The sequence below is a fragment of the Akebia trifoliata genome, chromosome 4 (assembly GCF_017979445.1).
Source record: "Akebia trifoliata isolate Shusen 1 chromosome 4, ASM1797944v1, whole genome shotgun sequence".
Taxonomy (NCBI): domain Eukaryota; kingdom Viridiplantae; phylum Streptophyta; class Magnoliopsida; order Ranunculales; family Lardizabalaceae; genus Akebia; species Akebia trifoliata.
Window position 1 is genome coordinate 22,534,794 of NC_141378.1, and position 18,042 is coordinate 22,552,835.

At 33.5% G+C, this 18,042-nt stretch overlaps 2 protein-coding genes across 2 annotated transcripts; one reads left to right on the forward strand and one right to left on the reverse strand.

Moving 5' to 3' along the window:
• Positions 1-1,533: 1,533 nt before the first annotated feature.
• Positions 1,534-16,678, reverse strand: LOC147404506 (signal peptidase complex subunit 3B-like). Its single transcript, XM_086440512.1, has 6 exons — positions 16,452-16,678; positions 16,314-16,361; positions 12,614-12,676; positions 4,641-4,694; positions 1,996-2,082; positions 1,534-1,892 (listed from the first exon to the last, which is right to left on the reverse strand). Exons 1-6 carry the CDS (start codon positions 16,575-16,577, stop codon positions 1,767-1,769), a joined length of 504 nt encoding a protein of 167 aa, XP_086296638.1. The 5' UTR covers positions 16,578-16,678; the 3' UTR covers positions 1,534-1,766.
• LOC147404507 (uncharacterized) lies at positions 10,805-12,037 on the forward strand. Its single transcript, XM_086440511.1, has 2 exons — positions 10,805-11,417; positions 11,505-12,037. The coding sequence occupies exons 1-2, from the start codon at positions 10,850-10,852 to the stop codon at positions 11,879-11,881; spliced, it is 945 nt and encodes a 314-aa protein (XP_086296637.1). The 5' UTR covers positions 10,805-10,849; the 3' UTR covers positions 11,882-12,037.
• Positions 16,679-18,042: the final 1,364 nt, after the last annotated feature.

The following is an 18,042-nucleotide window of genomic DNA, read 5'->3' on the forward strand; positions in this document are numbered from 1 at the left end:
AATTATATTTGAATGATAAATGTAAAGTGGATTTTGAGAATAAATGAGAGAAGCACATGTGGTAAGGTGGTGATGAATTCTCATGTAATTATGTAAAAAAGTGTGGACAAATGATAAAAGACAAAAAGTATTTTTAGGAGAATGAATATAAGAGTGTCATGTGGAAAGGTGAGCTTTGGGCTTTTGATAACTATCTCATAAAGTATGGATAATGGATAATTTTCAAAATATGCCCATTAAAGAAGGACGTGTAGCAAGTTCTTTTTGAAGGTCAAATGAGAACTTCCTAAACTTTTGACAAATTTATCTCAGACCTAAGCATTTTTCCTTTTGACTTTAGTTTCATGGGTGGGTACAATGGTCATTGCTCAAGGGGGTGTTGACTCACTGATGGAGTTGGATTTTTGGACCACCAATGAGTGGCTTCCTTGAGGATTGAGACTTATAGAAGGTTGCCATGTAGCATGAGTTTAGGGAGGATGAATGAGAGAATATCAAGTAGCTCTTTTTTCGGAAGGACAATGAGCCAATTAAATGGATTTTGGATTGTTCTTTTATCTTGGATATGGACTAGGATTAGTGAGGGTTTGAAGAAGGCTTGGGTGGATGTTATGGAGGGTTAGGATTATGGGTTTCTTGAAAGGGCTATTGGGCTTTGTTGGGTAAGCAATACTTTTAGGACCCTCCTTTCGCTTATCCAAAAAAATTAAAATGCACTTTCCTTTTTGAGTTGGGCTCAGTCAACTTGGGGTGTCTACAATTTGGATTCAAATCTGATATGTTTACAATTCAATTTAATATATAGAGTTTTCTCCCATTATAGAACCGGAACATGGTCAATCCAGAATGAATCAGAGAGGTATCTAAATCGATAGTCACCTTATCCATCCATGCCCTACAGTTTTGAATCAAAACAGATCGGTTTTTACTAATAGACCTACCAAATCCTTTTGTAGATGATAGGTTCCAGATTTAGGTAGATTGATATCGAAATTGAGTGGAACAGAAGACCAAGTTTAGCTTACATCCCTACCATGAACAATCCCAAATTTTCCTTCAGAATTGTTTTTTCTTGGATGGTTTAGATGTAAGTGTTGAAAGGAATTAAAAAGAAGGTTATTGGCAATAGACTGTGGATGTTGAAGACAATGGTTGAAGAAGACAAAATAACTTTTAACTAAATACTTAAGATGTTGAAAATAATGTGTTTTTTAGGGGAAAAAATTTGGATTTTGACAAGTTGATGAAGCCAAGGGCATTTCAATCATTTTATGTTAATCTCTTACATAGAAGGTCATAATCTACAGGTATTCAACCCCGAGGGGTTGGCCTAGTGGCAAGCTGAGCCTTGATAAGCTCCTCAGGAAGAGTAGGTCATGTGCTCGAAACCCCATGAAACTATGAATTTCTGGGGGCCTCCCTCCAGGTTCTGGTTGACCCTCGACTCAACCTGTTGCACATAGGACTTTCAGAGGGGGCGATGCGTGTGACAGAGGTATTCATACGGGTATTTCTATATATTTTTCAACAACATATATAATTTACTTAGATTACTCTAAATTATGCTAAATGTCAACTTGTGTCTTTAATCTTTTTTTTTCCCATCCCCCAACTATGAAGAGAGACATTAACAACCGAGCGCAATCCATCCAACAAATCAACAATAAAATTCAGGAGGCCAAATGAAGATCTCCATCTCTCATTTCCCCTTTAGGGTTCTAGCTAAACTTCTATATCAAGAAGGAAAAAAAGTCGAAGCAACCTTGTTATCTGTACTGCTCTGGAAGGCGGTAACCAGTCATAACTATCTTGTCAGCAAACATCTTGCCAGTCTTGGGCATAACATGCCAGTGCATTGTCAAGTTGAAATCTTTTCCCCTCAAATTGCTTCCCTGCACAGCGAAAAACATGACGACGGTGATCTAAAGGAGAAGGCTGAGACCACCTCTTTAGATGGTGAGTTGTGGAAAAGAAAAAGAAGCTAAGGTGGCGAACCTGATCAGTTAAACTGTACTTGTTTGTTGTGCGAATCGAAAACTTTGCTTCCTCTTTAGATGGTATGATTTTATCCCAGAGTGAAATCTGTTCAAATGTAAAATCAAAATCCAGTTAAACCGTTACAGATAATTTTCTTCCCCCTTCAATTGAACAAGCAACAATGAGATATACATGCCAGATAGACAACCTCACATGTTTAAAACTAGACTTGCTTGGTCTCAGTAGTAAATGGTTAAAGCTAAGAACTATGACTCGATGTTATTATCGTGGTTGCAATTTTCGAAAGATCCTTTGTTGCACTGCCATTGGCACAAAATGGGATTTCTTCTCATAGAATCATCATCCACGTGGCCATCACAATTTCTTGAATAAGACATTGTAGCAAACATTTAAGGTCGGCAGACATTGGCACACTCAGAATATCCGTCATACAATTGGAAAGCAACTGAAATACTACTCATAACTCACCAACTCACTGATGTAAAGTGTAAATCAACATACTTCCACTTGTTCCAGTCTGCCTTCACATTGACATATTGCCGCTAAACTGATAATGCGCATAAGTTGTAGTCTAAAAAATGTGCATCAAACTCGGTACACCCCACATACTATGTAAACTACTTAAGAAAATTTTGAATATATGAAAATGAATGTTGCACCCACTAGTTTACTTCAGATATTTAATTAGTCCATCCGCATTATGTGTTAAGAAAAAATGATGCTCAAGTCCTAAAACGATAATGGAGAGATTTTACATTGTCAACAATCACTACAATTACAAAGATACAGGAGTTGGCACTCCATTTTCCACAAATTTGCCTTCCTTGACACCATGTCATATACATGTGTTAGACACATCTACACCCTTTACCATAGAAATATTAAATTTATTCAATTGTGATGGGAACATCAAAGTTCATGGCCTAATCTATTTAGGTCATGTCAAATATTTTGCAATTCTGATGAGTTTTGAGAGAGTTATGGCCAAAATACCGATAAGGTATCAGTTCTACACAGAATTGGCTTCTCAAAGTCAAAAGAGTTGATGTTCAAATCATGTTAGAGTAGGGTTTTGAGTCTCTACTATATATGCTATTAGAATTGATTTCTCAGAGTTATGAGTAGAATAAAAAAGTTAAGACAGTTTTTTTTAATGTTCGGATGTTGGTGCATTCCACGTGATGATGCCATGAAAATTATTGGGGGTAATTCCAAGGCAAATCTATAAATTTTTTTCTTTAATCTGCTTCTTATCCTCTATCTTGTTCTTCAATCCATCGTTTCAATAACTTTTTTTTGTTTATTTGTGAGAGATCAAAAATCTATCAAGAACCCTCTAACCCTATTAGGAAACTTATCAAATTCTTTCTCAGTGTAGGTAAGGGTGCAAGGCACAAGACCTGAGTAAAGAAAGACACAATAAAATTATAAAAATAAAAAAATTAAATAGTAAACTGTGGGTACTAGATATTTTACAATTATAATATGTATAAATGAGAGTTCTCGCAAACATGTTAAAGTATTCAACACTTTTAGAAAAAGAATAATCAATGGTAAAGGAAAAGTAGAGAGGAATAAGGAGAATAAAAAGAAGGGAAGAAAAAGTAGTAAAAGCAGAAATAGAAGTAAAAGTAGGCTAACAATATGAATTGTTGCTACTGCGGCATAACAACTATGGTCAGGCTTGGTTGAGCACTAACCAGACCCTAAAAAGGTGGTCTCAACCTTAGATTAGCCGGATACCCTTATCGGGCCTAAGTCAACTACGTCCTAATGGGCTTGGACTACGTAAAAATCACCAAATGTAAAATTCAAAAATTTTTAATGGTAAAAAATTGAACTTTCCAAATAAATTTAGTTTGTATGTAAAAAGTATACAATCAAATCTGAAATTAGTGTATTAATTAAATAAATTGATTCATTTTTAGTGAGGTGCACGCCTGGTGTGCCTTGCACCTTGTCTGAGGTGTAGTCAAGCCGCATGCCTTGGAGCATCTCACTTAAATTGCCTCGCCTCACATGTATTAAGGCGCCTTCAGTCCGCCATGCCTTGACTACACCGTCCCTTTTAAAACATAAACATATACCATTAACCTTTTCTCCAAACTCATCAAGAACATCATGTTATGTGCCCTTTTAAGTGCGAAATTTTGGTAGGAAGACACAACCTTGCATTACGTACAAGCAGGCCCATGAACAACTCATTGATAGCATCAGAAGTTAGCCATGTTTGATGAAACTTTTCAGGTCAAGCTTGACTCTCTGGGTAATTACTCATGGGGACCGAATGTAATGCATCCCGCCCCCCTTTATTCCTTATTAATTTTGCTACATGGCAGCAATCAATCCCACATGCCAGCCGCTACCTTATAAAGTATTAAGTTCATCATAATTTTAGAACTATTTTTGCATTATCACATATGATCCTGGCACCCAAGGATGACAAGATAAGAGTGTTCATCACAAATGTGGAAACAATAAATAAGAAGTACTAACTACCGGGAAAAAAACTACGAAAAGCAAAAAACCATTAGGAACATTATAAAAAGATCCAGTGGTGAAAAAGAATTAACAGCATTGAACTTATAAAACAGGGAATTAACAGCATTATTACATAATGGATCAGATGTACAGAAGCTTACCTGATTAAGAGAGTTCTGTGGGGTTTCATACTCTGCTGCTATAAAGACGAAAACCTGCAATATTAGAGTGAATTAGAAACAGTAAGTTCTGAATTAACTACAAAACCAACAATGGAAATATAGGTAATATAATATTTGTTAGAAAGTGATGAGAAAAAAAAATGGCAAGAAGACCAAAATGCTATTGGAGAGATCTGTTTTTGTGTTTGATGAAAATATTTAGCTCTCACATTTAAGTTACAGGAAAATGAAGGGAATAGTCACTGCTGATAAGAAATAATTAAGTTCAACAGTAGAAATATGAGTAATATAATATTTGTTAGAAGGAGATGAGAAAAAAATGGCAAGGCTAAAATGCTATTAGAGAGATTACATCTACACAACGGTTTCCTTCCTAATGTTTACCTCCACACAAAGAGGGGTTCAGATTCAATCTCACATACATCTCGAATATAACTTTCAATGTTATTCCATTTTCTCTTCTCCCCCTTTTCAAGAATACCCCTTTAGCTTTACATATTGCATTTACTCTTCTCTCCCTTTTCCAATAATACCCTTCCAATTTTATTGTCTTTCCTATTCTCCCCTTCTTTCCAATAGTTCCCCTCCAACTTATCGTCTTTCTTTATATACCCCCTTAACCCCAAAGAGGAGGCTTGTGCCGATAGGCACATACAAACTCTAGTTTAAGTTACAGGAAAATGAAGAGAAGAGACACCGCTTGTAAGAACTGGCTGAGTTCAACAAAACTTAGTTTTAAAAAAAAACCGACAGAAGAAGATGAGAATATGAAAGCAATATAATACATGTGTATTTAAAAAAGACTATGATATTCATAACTAGTGCTTCAGAACCCAAATTGGATTAGAAGGAAACGTGTGTAGTTAAGGGAAAACATGGATGGGCTCATTCAAATAATTTCATATGGGGAGAAGATATTTAACAGGAAGACTCAAAAGGGTTTGTATGAAAGGAAAATCTAGAATATCAGAGGAATGAAGTGGAAAATGTGATTTGAACTTAGGACGGTGATGCAAAACGATCCAAACTAAACCTAAGGTGGTTATTTTGAGATCAAGAATAATTATCAAGAACAATAAAATCCATAACATAAACTAATTCTGTCAAAGATTATTAAAGAAAATTGAATAAGTAATTAAAAATGATTCCTACGCTACTTTACAATCCTAAAAGACTATTTTCAAATATTAAATGAGGGATCCTAAAGAAGATAGGACTTCCAAACTAACTTAGGGTCTCAATCTAATACCTGTGAACATTTTCTTATACCCAATCAAGAGCTTCAAAAAAATGTTTTAGGCTCAAAGGGTTTTATTGGCTATGGTGGAGGTTTCAACAATCCCCCACTGGCTATATACTGAAAGGCTAAATGCAAAGTTTTGCAAATATGGATATGTAGAAATAAGATTAAAAGTGTTGGTACGAGGTATTATTTGGTGGGGCAGGAAGGTAGGAAAGTGGGAAGGTGGGACTTCTTGATGGAATCATAGGTTTCTTGATGGATTAACAGGGGTATAGAGGGTTAAGGTCATGGGGTAGATGTTTAGATCGGTAAGCCCTGTGTGTTGTAGATTAATGGGAAACTGGGATTTAGCCAAGAAAATAGTGGCAATAAATTTATGGATAGCAAGTTACACTGACGAAGAAATCAAGAAAGAAAGAAAAAAGGATAAGAGAAAAAGATCAAGAAGAGGGAAAAAATTGACGTAGTGGAAGTAGGTGAATCAATAGATTCAACAGCTAAACAAACAATAGCTTGGAAGCAAATGAGGTAAAGAGCTAGAAAATAATTATTAAGAGAGGAAAACATAAATTAATTGATATGTTTGAATTGCATTATTGAATTTCTTCTTTGGAGCTCCTTATATACATAACTCTATAATAACAACTTGGAAACATTATAAAATAGTAAAAAAGTTACTTTCCTAATTTATCTATAATATAATAATGACTATCTAAATCTATTATAACTCAATTAGGACATTCTAAGCACTTTTAATTATAACCTAAAGAGTAAAAACGAATTTAAGCAAAAATAGAAACTAACAAGTAATAGTACTCCTAAAGTAACTAGAAAATAGAAATCCTAATAGATCTAGAAAATAGAAACAAATTCAAATAGAATTAGGAAACTACTTAGAATTGTAAATGTCCTACATCAAAAATGAAGATAAATGATTAATTATTTTGGAATCACACCAAGAAAAGCCATGACTTCATATCACACATCCAATCTTTGGAAAAACATGTTAGTTTTATTCAATTTCTAATAATAATAAAAATCGAGAAAAATGTTTTACAATTATTTATATAAGACTTAAAACCCTAATCAAAACTTAAAACAAAACCAACTTAAATATAACAAATAAAAAATACCATCTATGTACCAATCCCATGACTTTATTTCCCTTGAATTTTTAGTATATTGGAAATTCACTAGAAAGGAATGAAAAAGTTACAAAATTTCCCTCAAACATCTATAATATGAACATGGACTAATATAACATAAAAATAAGTAGAAATACTATTCTTAATCACTAAAATAGACCCTCCTTACTCAATGGCCCATTGGAAAAAGGCCCATGATCTCTAATGTACTTGTTAGATGGCATATGACCATACGATAGTAAACACATTTTCCAAAAAGAGGAATACACATTTAGTAATTTTCAAAAGTAGAACCAACAAAAGGCTGACAGATTATTTTATACCAAGGAGAATCGATAGATGAATATGCAAAAACCCATAAGGTTATTCAAGAGGAGAATCTAACTATGCAACATAGGCTAGTGGTTTACAATGTTTACAATTATAAGGAAAAGACAGGGAAAGCATGAAGGTTTCTAAAAGGATAGAATTAAGGAAATCTATAAAGCATTGTAGCTTATATATTTGATTCATTGCTTTTTGACTGAAGAATTAATGTGAAATAGTCTCACTAACTAAACAGAATTTGAGGCAACAGAGAAGAAGACAGAGAAACAAGTAACTGGTGGCAAGATATAGAGGTGGGCTGAGTTCTTGGAAGTCTCCCCCACAAAAAAAAAAAGAAAAATTAAAAATAAAGAATTTTCTAGTTTATACCAAAGATTAAAGTGGTGGAATTTAAAAGGAAACTAATGTTGTCTTACATAACTAAATTAAGGAGGTAAGAAATTTGGAGCTTAACGGCTACAATGATTGGAAATGAAGTAGCTCAATGTCTTAAAATAAAGTGAAAGAGGTTCTTAAGGAAACTAAAGGAAAAACGTCATATAAATAAGGAAACTAGTAGTGGAATTATGAGCTTCATGATGTCATTAGATAGAGCAGAGATCTTCGGCAAGCGCAAGACTTTAAAAATGACAAGAAATGAAGAACGCCAGATCAATATAAAATACTAAAATAAAAGTGAGTGAAGTGATAAGTAAATCGACATCATGTTAGATCATGTATGTGCTGCTTGAAGAGTCAAGGCTTAAGCGTCTATGCTAGGATCATAGTTAGCAAATTCGCGATTGATTCGCGAAGCAGACGCGAATCAGGCGTATATTGATCTTCCCGATTAGAATTGCCGTTGGATTCAAAGATTCGGATTAATTCGCGGATCTTTGAATCCCAACGACTACAACGCGACTTGTTCGTCCGTTATACTAAAATACGCAATCTTTTGGTCTTTCTCTTTCCTTGTTCTCAACTTCTCTCTTCAAGACTTAAGAAAAGAAAGAAAGAAAAAAACCCTAACTTGAAAATCGCCCCCACCGTGGAGTTTACTCGTTGATCGTCCGCTGTCCGTCGTTCGTCGTTCGGTGAAATTTCTTCTGTTAGCTCCACGCATACTCATAGGTAATTTCCTCTCTCTCTCTCCTCCGGTCTCGGACGAGTCTCTCCTCGTCCTCGCCATCCTCTCTCTTCTCTGTGAAGTCTATTGTTTCGTTGTGTGTGTTAACGGGTGGTTTTGGTAGTTCTCTCTCTCCTCAACTCTCTCTCTGGAGATCTATTGTTTCGTGGTGTGTGTGTTAACGTGGTTTGTATGTTCGAGTCGGGGTCTCTCTCTCGTCGAAACCCTCTGGCTCGCATCTCGCGAAGCTCTCAAATCTCTCTCTCTCTCTCTCAAAGTCAACTGATCATCGTGCGTCTTCCTCCTCTCTATCTCTTCTTCGTGGTGAGTATGATGTTCGTGTTCGTGTGCGTGTATTAATGGCGGTTTATGAATGCGTCAGGGGGATAAGACATAAACAGAGGAAAGTGGTAAAAGAGGGTTTCAAGGGGTTAGGTAGAGAGAGTGAGAATACGACAACATATAAAAAAAAAATTTTAAAAACAAATTTAATGAGAAGTACGAATCAATTAAATATTGTTTGCAGAAACAAACTTTTGTGGTGAGAACTTAACCTCATTAATGAGTAGTCAGTACACATTGTTTGAAAAAATATAATTTAAAAAATATAGAGTACACTTGTGAATAAGACAACATCATGATTACTTTTCTAATACTTTTTTTAAAATAAAAAATTTATTTATTTAACACAGACTTATGTTTGCTTTTCTTATATTTTTTACAAATAAAAAATTAATTTATTTGATAAAATTGTTTTTCTTGCATTTTTCCCAAATAAAAAATTAATTTATTGGACACAACTTTTAATTTATTGGACACTTTTTCTCAAATAAAAAATTAGTTAAAAATCTTTTAAAAACAATAATTTGATAATGAAAATTAAAAATACAATAAAATAATAATGAGAAAAAAATATTAAGTGTCAACTAGTGTATTTTTTTTAATGTAAAAAAATAGTATTTTTTTTCTTAATGTAAGAAAATAGTATTTTTTTTCTTTTAGAATTGGTTCTCTTTGTCTTTGTCTTTGTGCATGTATTAATGATGGAGAGTAGAGATTACAAATATTTAATTAATAAGAAAAATATTATTTTGTCTTTTGAGAATTGAAAACCCATATTTTTTATTTGAAACAAAATTTGTAGATGAAGAATATTAAAAGGTTACATTCTAGGAGTCTGATTTTTATAAATATTATTTTCTCTTCTCAATCCCTATTGCTTGTTTAAAGAAATGTTTAATGGATGAAATTATTTAAATGACTTATATTATTTTATAATTTTTTAGAAGGGTAGTTTGTTGCTCACTTTTAACATAAAGGTGGTTCTTCCATTAATATTATGTATTACTATTGTAGAAAAAAATGGTGAGAAGAAAGGATAAATTTTGGGAATATGCGGAAGATTTAAAAGGACGTTTCATTTGCAAATTTTGTAATAAGGATTATCCCGGGGGAGTGGCAAGAGTGAAGTCTCATTTATCTCAACAACCAGGGCGGGATATTGCATGTTGTCCTTCTGTACCAGATGACGTTCAAGCTGCAGCTCTTTTGGCTATTAGAGAGAGTGGCGATTTTAACAAAAAAAGAAAGACAACATCATTTTCATCACAATCTGTGGAACAAGATTCGACATCGGGTTTACATCAAACAACAGTACCAGCAATGTGTCACAAGAAAGATAAAGAATTTGTAGATAGGGCACTTGCTCAAGCATTCTTTATGAATAATATTTCATTTAATATTATTCAAGATGCATCATTTATTGAATTCTGCAGGGCTCTTTCAAATTATGGTGTTGGTTATTCAGTGCCATCATATTCAACTTTACGTACAAAATTAGTGCACAATGCCAAGGTAGAAGTTGAGCAATATGTTTCAGAAATTAAAGATTATTGGGTTCGAATGGGATCAGGGTGCACACTTATGTCTGATGGCTGGACTGATTTGAAAGGACGATCTTTTATAAACATGATTGCATACTCTCCAAAAGGGGCTATCTTTTTAAAATCATTTGAAGAGTCAAGTGAGAGAAAGACGGGTATGTATCTTAGAGACTTATTTTGTAATATCATAGAAGAGATTGGAGCGAAGAACGTTGTGCAAATTATCACGGATAATGCATCTAACTATGAAAGTGCTGGTCAAATGGTTATGGAATTGTATCCACATATTTATAAAACACGATGTGCTGCACATGGAGTACAATTGCTTCTTAAAGATATATATAAGGAAGTTGATTGGGTACAAAGGATTTTTGATGATGCAAAAGAAATAGTGGATTACATGTACAAATATACTACAGTCTTGGCATTGATGAGAAAGAGAGTTAAAAAGGCCTTGTAAGACTAGATTTGCATATCATTTTCTAATGCTTCAATCGATTTTAGAAGTTGAAGATGAGTTGCGCCAAATGATTGCATCACCTGAGTGGAGAAACATGAAATATTCTACTTCTGAGATGGCAAAGAAAATAACAAATACAATTCAAGGAACTACATTTTGGAGCGATGGAAGTGAAGTGATTTCAGCACTAGAGCCTATAATTAGAGTACTTCGTTTGGTTGATGGTGAAGGATCAACTACGGGATACCTGTATGAAGCGATGGAAAGAGCAAAGGAGTCATTAAAGCATCGATGTGATAATAATCAATCAAGATACATAAAACTGTGGGAATTATTTAATTCAAGAAGAGATACAAATATTATTCATAATGTTCATGCGGTTGCTGCATTTCTGAATCCGTTGTTAATGTCAAGTGGAAAAATTAGATATGATAGTCCGGAAGTTAGAAAAGGGTTACTTTTTGTTGTTGAGAAAATGTTTGACACAAGTGATGAGCGTAGGGCATTTGGTACACAAATAACAGAGTACAATACTCAAAGTTCAGATATTTTTACTACTCTAGCAAGAGATCAGATGGAAACAATTCACCCTCGTAAGTATTGCATTTATTTTCAAGTTATTTATTAATTACAAATAGAAAATAATGTATTTTTCATTTTTTTTTTTAACTTACATATAGGTATATGGTGGTTACAAAATGGTGGACCAATTCCTATAGTTCAAAAGGTTGCAATTCGTATCTTAAGTCAACCATGTAGTTCTTCATCATGTGAGCGAAATTGGAGTGCATTTGAAGCTGCACAAACGAAGAGGAGAAATAGATTGACACCTTCTATGCTAGAAGATTTGATTTACATAAGGATGAATTCAAAGATGAAGACTAATTGTGGTGATCTTGAAAAACGTGATACAAAAATAATTAATCTTGAACAACTTGGGGAGCTTCCAGAATACGTTGATGATGGTCGTGAAGAGCTTGAAAAAGAAGATGAAATTACACCTAGTCGTGAAGATATTCTTTTTGACGAACTATTTGGTCCATCTACTTCGCATTAATAACTTTTTAGAAACAACACGAAATTTCTTTTTGAATTTAATTAGGTTATGTGACATGATGATTTTGACATTAATTAGTATATTATGTTTCATACTTTTCATTTACATTGATTATTAGATGAATTAAAATTAAATCTTTAATTGCGAATATATATTTTATTGGATGAATGTGATTGTGAATTGTTTACTTTAGATATTTTTAATTTAAGTATTAATAATTTGATTAGTATATTATAATTGTTAGGTCATATCATATGTTATATATATCCGAATTTTTGAAAGTTTTAAAAATTGTTGGATCCGAATCATTCTCGAATGATTTTATCATATCATATTTTTACCGTACTGCGTTTTTTTCGCCGAATTTTCAAACGAACCGATGCATCGTTATTCCGAATAGTATCCGATTTATTTTCGTACCGTTTCTTTCCCGTCCACCGAATTGCTAACTATGGCTAGGATTACCCACCATGCCTCAATGCATAAACCTCACACTCATCATTATAGGGTTTCCAACACTAATCAATAATGTGTTTATAATCATTCCATAGGAATACCAGATCTCTACAAGTGCCATCCTCTTGCTCTACTAGAAGAGACATTATATGTCAGGAAAAAACAGTATATGAACAAATGCACTTAAACATGTTAAGATACCACAGCAGAGATAAAAAATAAAAATAAAAAGTTTAATGAGAAAAAAATGCAAATGAAATATCATAAATAGGTTACCTGTTTCGTGTTCCAGGTAAATATTGACTGCAAGTTTGCTGATATATCCAATGTTAAGCTCACCTGTGTGATAGACAAGAAAAGGGAATGAATAAGAATTTATAACACAACAAAAACAAATAAAACAGGACATTATCAACAAAATAACATTAACAAAACATGCGTGCCTGCAGGAAACCTTTTTAGCAGCACGTAATCTAAAGAGGCAAACAACATTTATTTCAAGTTCTCGAATGTAATATTTGACAAGGTGAAGTAACTGAAGCCACAAAATGGGAAAAAAAGTGAAAATTTTACAACAAAATGAGTTGTTTCTGGCCCTGTTTTGGTAAAGAACAATCTGTGTCATGGCTTTAACTTTTAAGAACCAGATTTTGGGATCAGATTGACAGAGTCAAACCCAGTTCAGGCCTATTCGACATCAATTACACACATAGCATGTTTATGTTGTTTCTTTTCAAGGGTCACCTTGATCGTCGCTCTTAATACAAATCATTTAGCTTTACACACAACACACGCATAAATGTGTTTTTAGATATAAACTACACACACACACACATACACACACATACATACAACATAATGGTTTCTTAGTTGTAAACTGGATTTATAGATACTACAATCACAAAGCCCCTTTTATATTGATCACAAACATTTAAATTCATCAAAAATATTTACTACATGCAAAAAGATCCAAACCAGTCCACTAGGTAAAATTATCAAAAAATAAAAAATAAAAAAAAATCAGCCCAGTTATAGAAAAATTGGCCGATTCAAATTGGGGATCAAACAAGTCTATGTGATCCCCGATTCACAGAGAAAAATCACCTTAATCCTCCTGATTCCATTCCATCTCTCCCAAGTCAAATCGGACTCAGCTGAGTTTAAAAACATGGTTTGCACATGTCCTCCTTTCATCCTCATTTTCCTCCTAATATATCCAAGACAAATATTTCCAACCCCATACCCAATTCCCCAAACCTTGGAAAATATTGAAACAATTGCGTGAAGTAAATTGTTAGGATGCCATATACTAGAAGTGTAATTTGCTTTCTATAGGGAATTGTTTCCCATAGGTTTATTTCCTCCTTTTTACAATTAGGAGTTTGCTTTCTATAAGATGTTGCTTCCTATCAGGTTCCTTTTTATTTAAAGTTATCTATAGATGATGTAATCGACCCTAACAAGACTAAGAAATATTTTGATAAAATAACGTTTATTTTAAGGAGAACGTCTCCCCTATTAAGTAAGTTAACTAATTTATTTGCCTAATAGATCCTTGATCTTAACAACTAGTATTAGTGTATCACTCTTATGGGTGAAAAAAATAGAGAAAAATCAAGCCAAGACTAGGAACTCTTTCAGGATTTACAACATAAGGTTGATAATTTAACCCAGTTTAAAGAGTTGGAGGAGTTTTTTACAGCAATGACTAAGGATCAAAATAAGTTCCAACGCTTGGTAATGAATGAATTGAGAGAACTTCGTATGGGAACATTGGACGAGGGTTCTTCTTCTTGGGCTCCTCTACGCCCTCCTTTGTCGGTTATGCAACCTCGAACTCTCAAATAGAATTTCTGAAATTTGATGGTTCTAACCCACACAATCGGATCTCTTGGGTTGATCAATTTCTTCTCTATCATCATACATTGGATGACTAAAAAGTTGAGTTTGTGTCCTTTATCATGAAGGTGAAGCAACTCCCTGGTTCGATTGGTATGAAAACAACATCTCCCTATTGGGGATGGGTTTGTTGGTGTGGATATAGCACACTTTGGTTTGTCTATTTATGAAGACTTCCATGACTCCCTTTCGAAACTATAACAAACCACATCCCCAAGTGATTATCAAACACGTTTTGAATGTTTGTTATGTCAGAAACATGATTGAACGAAAGAACAACATATGGATTGTTCCGTCAGTAGTTTCAAAGATGAAATTACGTATAAGATATGTTTGTTTCGACCAACTAGCTTCTCATCGGCAATTGGTGATGGGGACATCAAATCTTAAAGATTAGATTTTAGTTTTTATTTAGATTTTTATTTTAAGATTTTATTTTCATGTTTTTGGGGCTTATTTTGATGTTTATGATATTTATGGGCAATTCAGTAACTTTAATTTGTCTTGTAGTTAAGTTTATTAGAGTTTGAAAAATTAGGTGAGAAAACTACGAAAATTAGTATTATTTATATGGTATTTTAGTTTGATTAGGATTCTTGATTTATTTTCTTTACATAGATTGTATTAAGATTTTTTTTTATTAATAAACAACGAAAATTTTGATGAAGAAAGAATGAGTTTCTTTGATAGAGTGAAGTGAGTTCTCCACCGTTCTTGTTGTGATTCCAAGGTTCTATCCATATCTCTTTTTTCTTCTAATATTTTTTTTTTATTCTTTTATTTTTCTTGATTTTCTTGAATCCATCAAGAATCATCTTTTCTTGATTTTCTTTTAATCCTTTATTCTTGATTTTCTTGATTCTTGATTCTTGAAACCCAAAAATCCCAAATCTTTAACCATTTTCATCTTTTCAATCCCTTTTCATCTATCCTACTAAAATTGTTGTAATTGCGAGAAAAAAAAAATGTACCTTTTGGGTTTACCAAATCGTAAACCCAATCTCAAATCCTTAATCCTTACCCAATTCCAAAATCATCCCCAACGAAATTCCATAAAATCCCCATATTTTCTTATCTCCCGTCACCATCCTGCTCACGAATTCAGGAAGAGGAGTTATCATTCAATAGCACAACTAACAGATAGTCTTACTTTACACTACCACTATAATCACTTCATCTACTAAAATCCCTAAAAAAAATTCGACTCATTTTTTGTCGGTAAGCCTTTTTTAATGAGTTCAGTAACTCAGTGCTGGTGAGATTTGAACCCAGGTCTCTAGTATCATCACCCAAAGAATTTGCCAACTAAGCTAGCACGCACTTGCAAATTCGACTCATTCTGCATGATTACCTCCCGCTCATAGTTTTACCTCATCAAAAATAGAGGGAGCACCGGAAAAACGACTTATGTTTTAATTGTAACGAGATTTTCAAACTCGGGCATGGATAAAAACATCCACAATTGTTACTAATGGAGGGTGATTAGTATTTTGATAAAGATAATCCATCACTGCTTAATGAGATAGTTGACACATCAAGTCCGATTATCTCTACAAGTTGAGAGCAGTACATACCATGACTTCTCCAAATTTTTGGACTTGAGGACAAGTCATCGGCAAAGAAGGCAAGGATGCTAGGATGCCATACATTATAGTGTTATTTGCTCTTTAATTTCTTGCTTGCTTTTTTCAATTAGGACTTTGCTTCCTACTAGGTTATTATTTTTAATTTTTAATTTAAAGCCAAATAGATGATGTAGTCAGCTCTAACAAAACTAGAATTGTCTTGATAAAATAAAGGTTATTTTGAGAAGGAAGACTCCCCTATTGAGTGAATCAACTCGTTTATTTGGATAATAGATCTTTGATCATAACATAAATTGGACAAATTAAGGTAAGTATCCCTCAATTTCTGATCTTATACAAAAAAAAAAAAAAAAAATTGAAAATTTTCGAATAGACTCAAATCCAAACCCTAGGACTTAATCAATACTGGATATAATTATATGTACAACAAATTTGTAGGGAAAAAAGGAGAAAAAATTGTTGACGAATGTGGGGATTGAGAGAATCATCACCTCCTCGTTTCCATTTGGTCGCTTCTGAAACCAGTTGATGTTGAGAACCTAGCACAAATATATAATAAATTTGATCAGATCTACAATAATCCAACACAACAAGTTTCAAATTTCAAACTAGATCGAACAGAGAGAGACCTTGACTTGAGCTGTGGGAGAGGGGACATTGAGATTGTCCGAGAGAGAAGCCATGGCGCACACTACCGCAAGTATCGTCACGGCGAACGTCAGTAACGCGTTCGCACGATAACCAAACGAATGCATCCTCTCTCTCTCTCTCTAGATCTCTCTGTCTTTCTCTCTCTCAGATCGCAGGGGAAACGGAAACGGGAGAAGAGTCAGGACTTGAGTTAAGTAAGGTCAGAGTCAAGACTCTCAGAAGTCAGAACTTCGAGAAATTATATAATACACCTTAGACTATGTTTTTCTTGTTACGTGCCCCCTAATTTTCGAGCTGCAAAATAATAAGTACATTTATCAAAAATAAAAATAAAAATCCGTAAGTTTATGACAATGACAAAATGAAAAATGCTGGAATGACATAAATGGAGATACAAAGATGGCAAAAAGGATGTGATGGCGCACATAACCCTAGATGCTTTTTACTCATATCTCGCGGAAAAGCATCTACGATAATGTGTGTACACCACATCATTTTGTCACCTTTGTGTCACCCCAGCATGATTGACAAAAATGGGTCACCTTTTGATTTAATACTCAAAAATATTTTATTTACTACATTAACTAGTATTTTTTCTTACAAAAATGTCATTCACTTTATCTTATTCATTTAACCTTTTGTAACTTACAATTTCCTCCCTTCTTCATTTTTAGATTTTTCAAAAGAGAGAACTCTCCTTTCTCACTCCAAAATCAACCAAATAGCTATTGGAATCCTAAAAAAGGATTCGGTTGTGAGAAACGACTAACATCTTGTTGATCCTGGTGAATCTCGTATTCCATCAATGATCTATTCAATATTTTCACCAAATGTTCTCTCTTTCTCTCTCTCTCTCTTTTTCTCATTTCTTTTAAAATTCTTTTGTATAATTTTATCCTCATAGTTATATAAATGGAAAATGAAAAATGGTAACAAAAATTTGAATGATTTACGAATTATTTAGGGTATCGATCAATATTGTAGAGGTTTAACAATAAATTTATAATAAAATGTTGGATAAAACTTTTGTATCGATGAACCTCAATGATTGTACATTAATTAGTATAAGTTCAACGATAACTTTGTTATATTTTAATGTCGAACCTTGATACTGCAAATTTTTTATGATCTATGACCTTAAAAATTGGTAAAATTATTCAGATGTTTGCTACCATTTTTCATTTTCTATTTGTATAACTATGAGGATAAAATTATACAAAGGATTTTAAAAGAAATGAAATAAAAAAGAGAAGAGCAGGATAATATTTGATGAAAATGCCCAATAGATCATGGATGGAACACGAGAGTCACCAAGATCAACAAAATGTTGGTCGTTTCTCACAGTCAAATCTATTTTTATGATTCCAATAGCCATTCAGTAGGTTTTGAAGTGAGAATGGAGAGTTCTCTCATTCGAAAAATCTGAAAATGAAGGAGGGAGGAAGTTGTAATTTACAAAAGGTTGAATGAAGAAGATGCAGTGAAGGGCATTTTTGTCAAAAAACATGAATTATTGTAGCAAATAGAATGTTGTTGATTATTAAAAAAAAAGTAGCCCTTTTTTGCCAT

Excerpts from the sequence above, each read along its gene's own strand:
- LOC147404507 (XM_086440511.1), top strand. The coding sequence starts at position 10,850 with ATGCTTCAATCGATTTTAGAAGTTGAAGATGAGTTGCGCCAAATGATT. Across the intron at positions 11,418-11,504 it reads GATGGAAACAATTCACCCTC|GTATATGGTGGTTACAAAAT; the intron begins GTAAGTATTGCA and ends ACTTACATATAG.
- LOC147404506 (XM_086440512.1), bottom strand. The coding sequence starts at position 16,577 with ATGCATTCGTTTGGTTATCGTGCGAACGCGTTACTGACGTTCGCCGTG. Across the intron at positions 12,677-16,313 it reads GACCAAATGGAAACGAGGAG|GTGAGCTTAACATTGGATAT; the intron begins GTGATGATTCTC and ends TCTATCACACAG. Across the intron at positions 2,083-4,640 it reads CACAGAACTCTCTTAATCAG|ATTTCACTCTGGGATAAAAT; the intron begins GTAAGCTTCTGT and ends ACATTTGAACAG.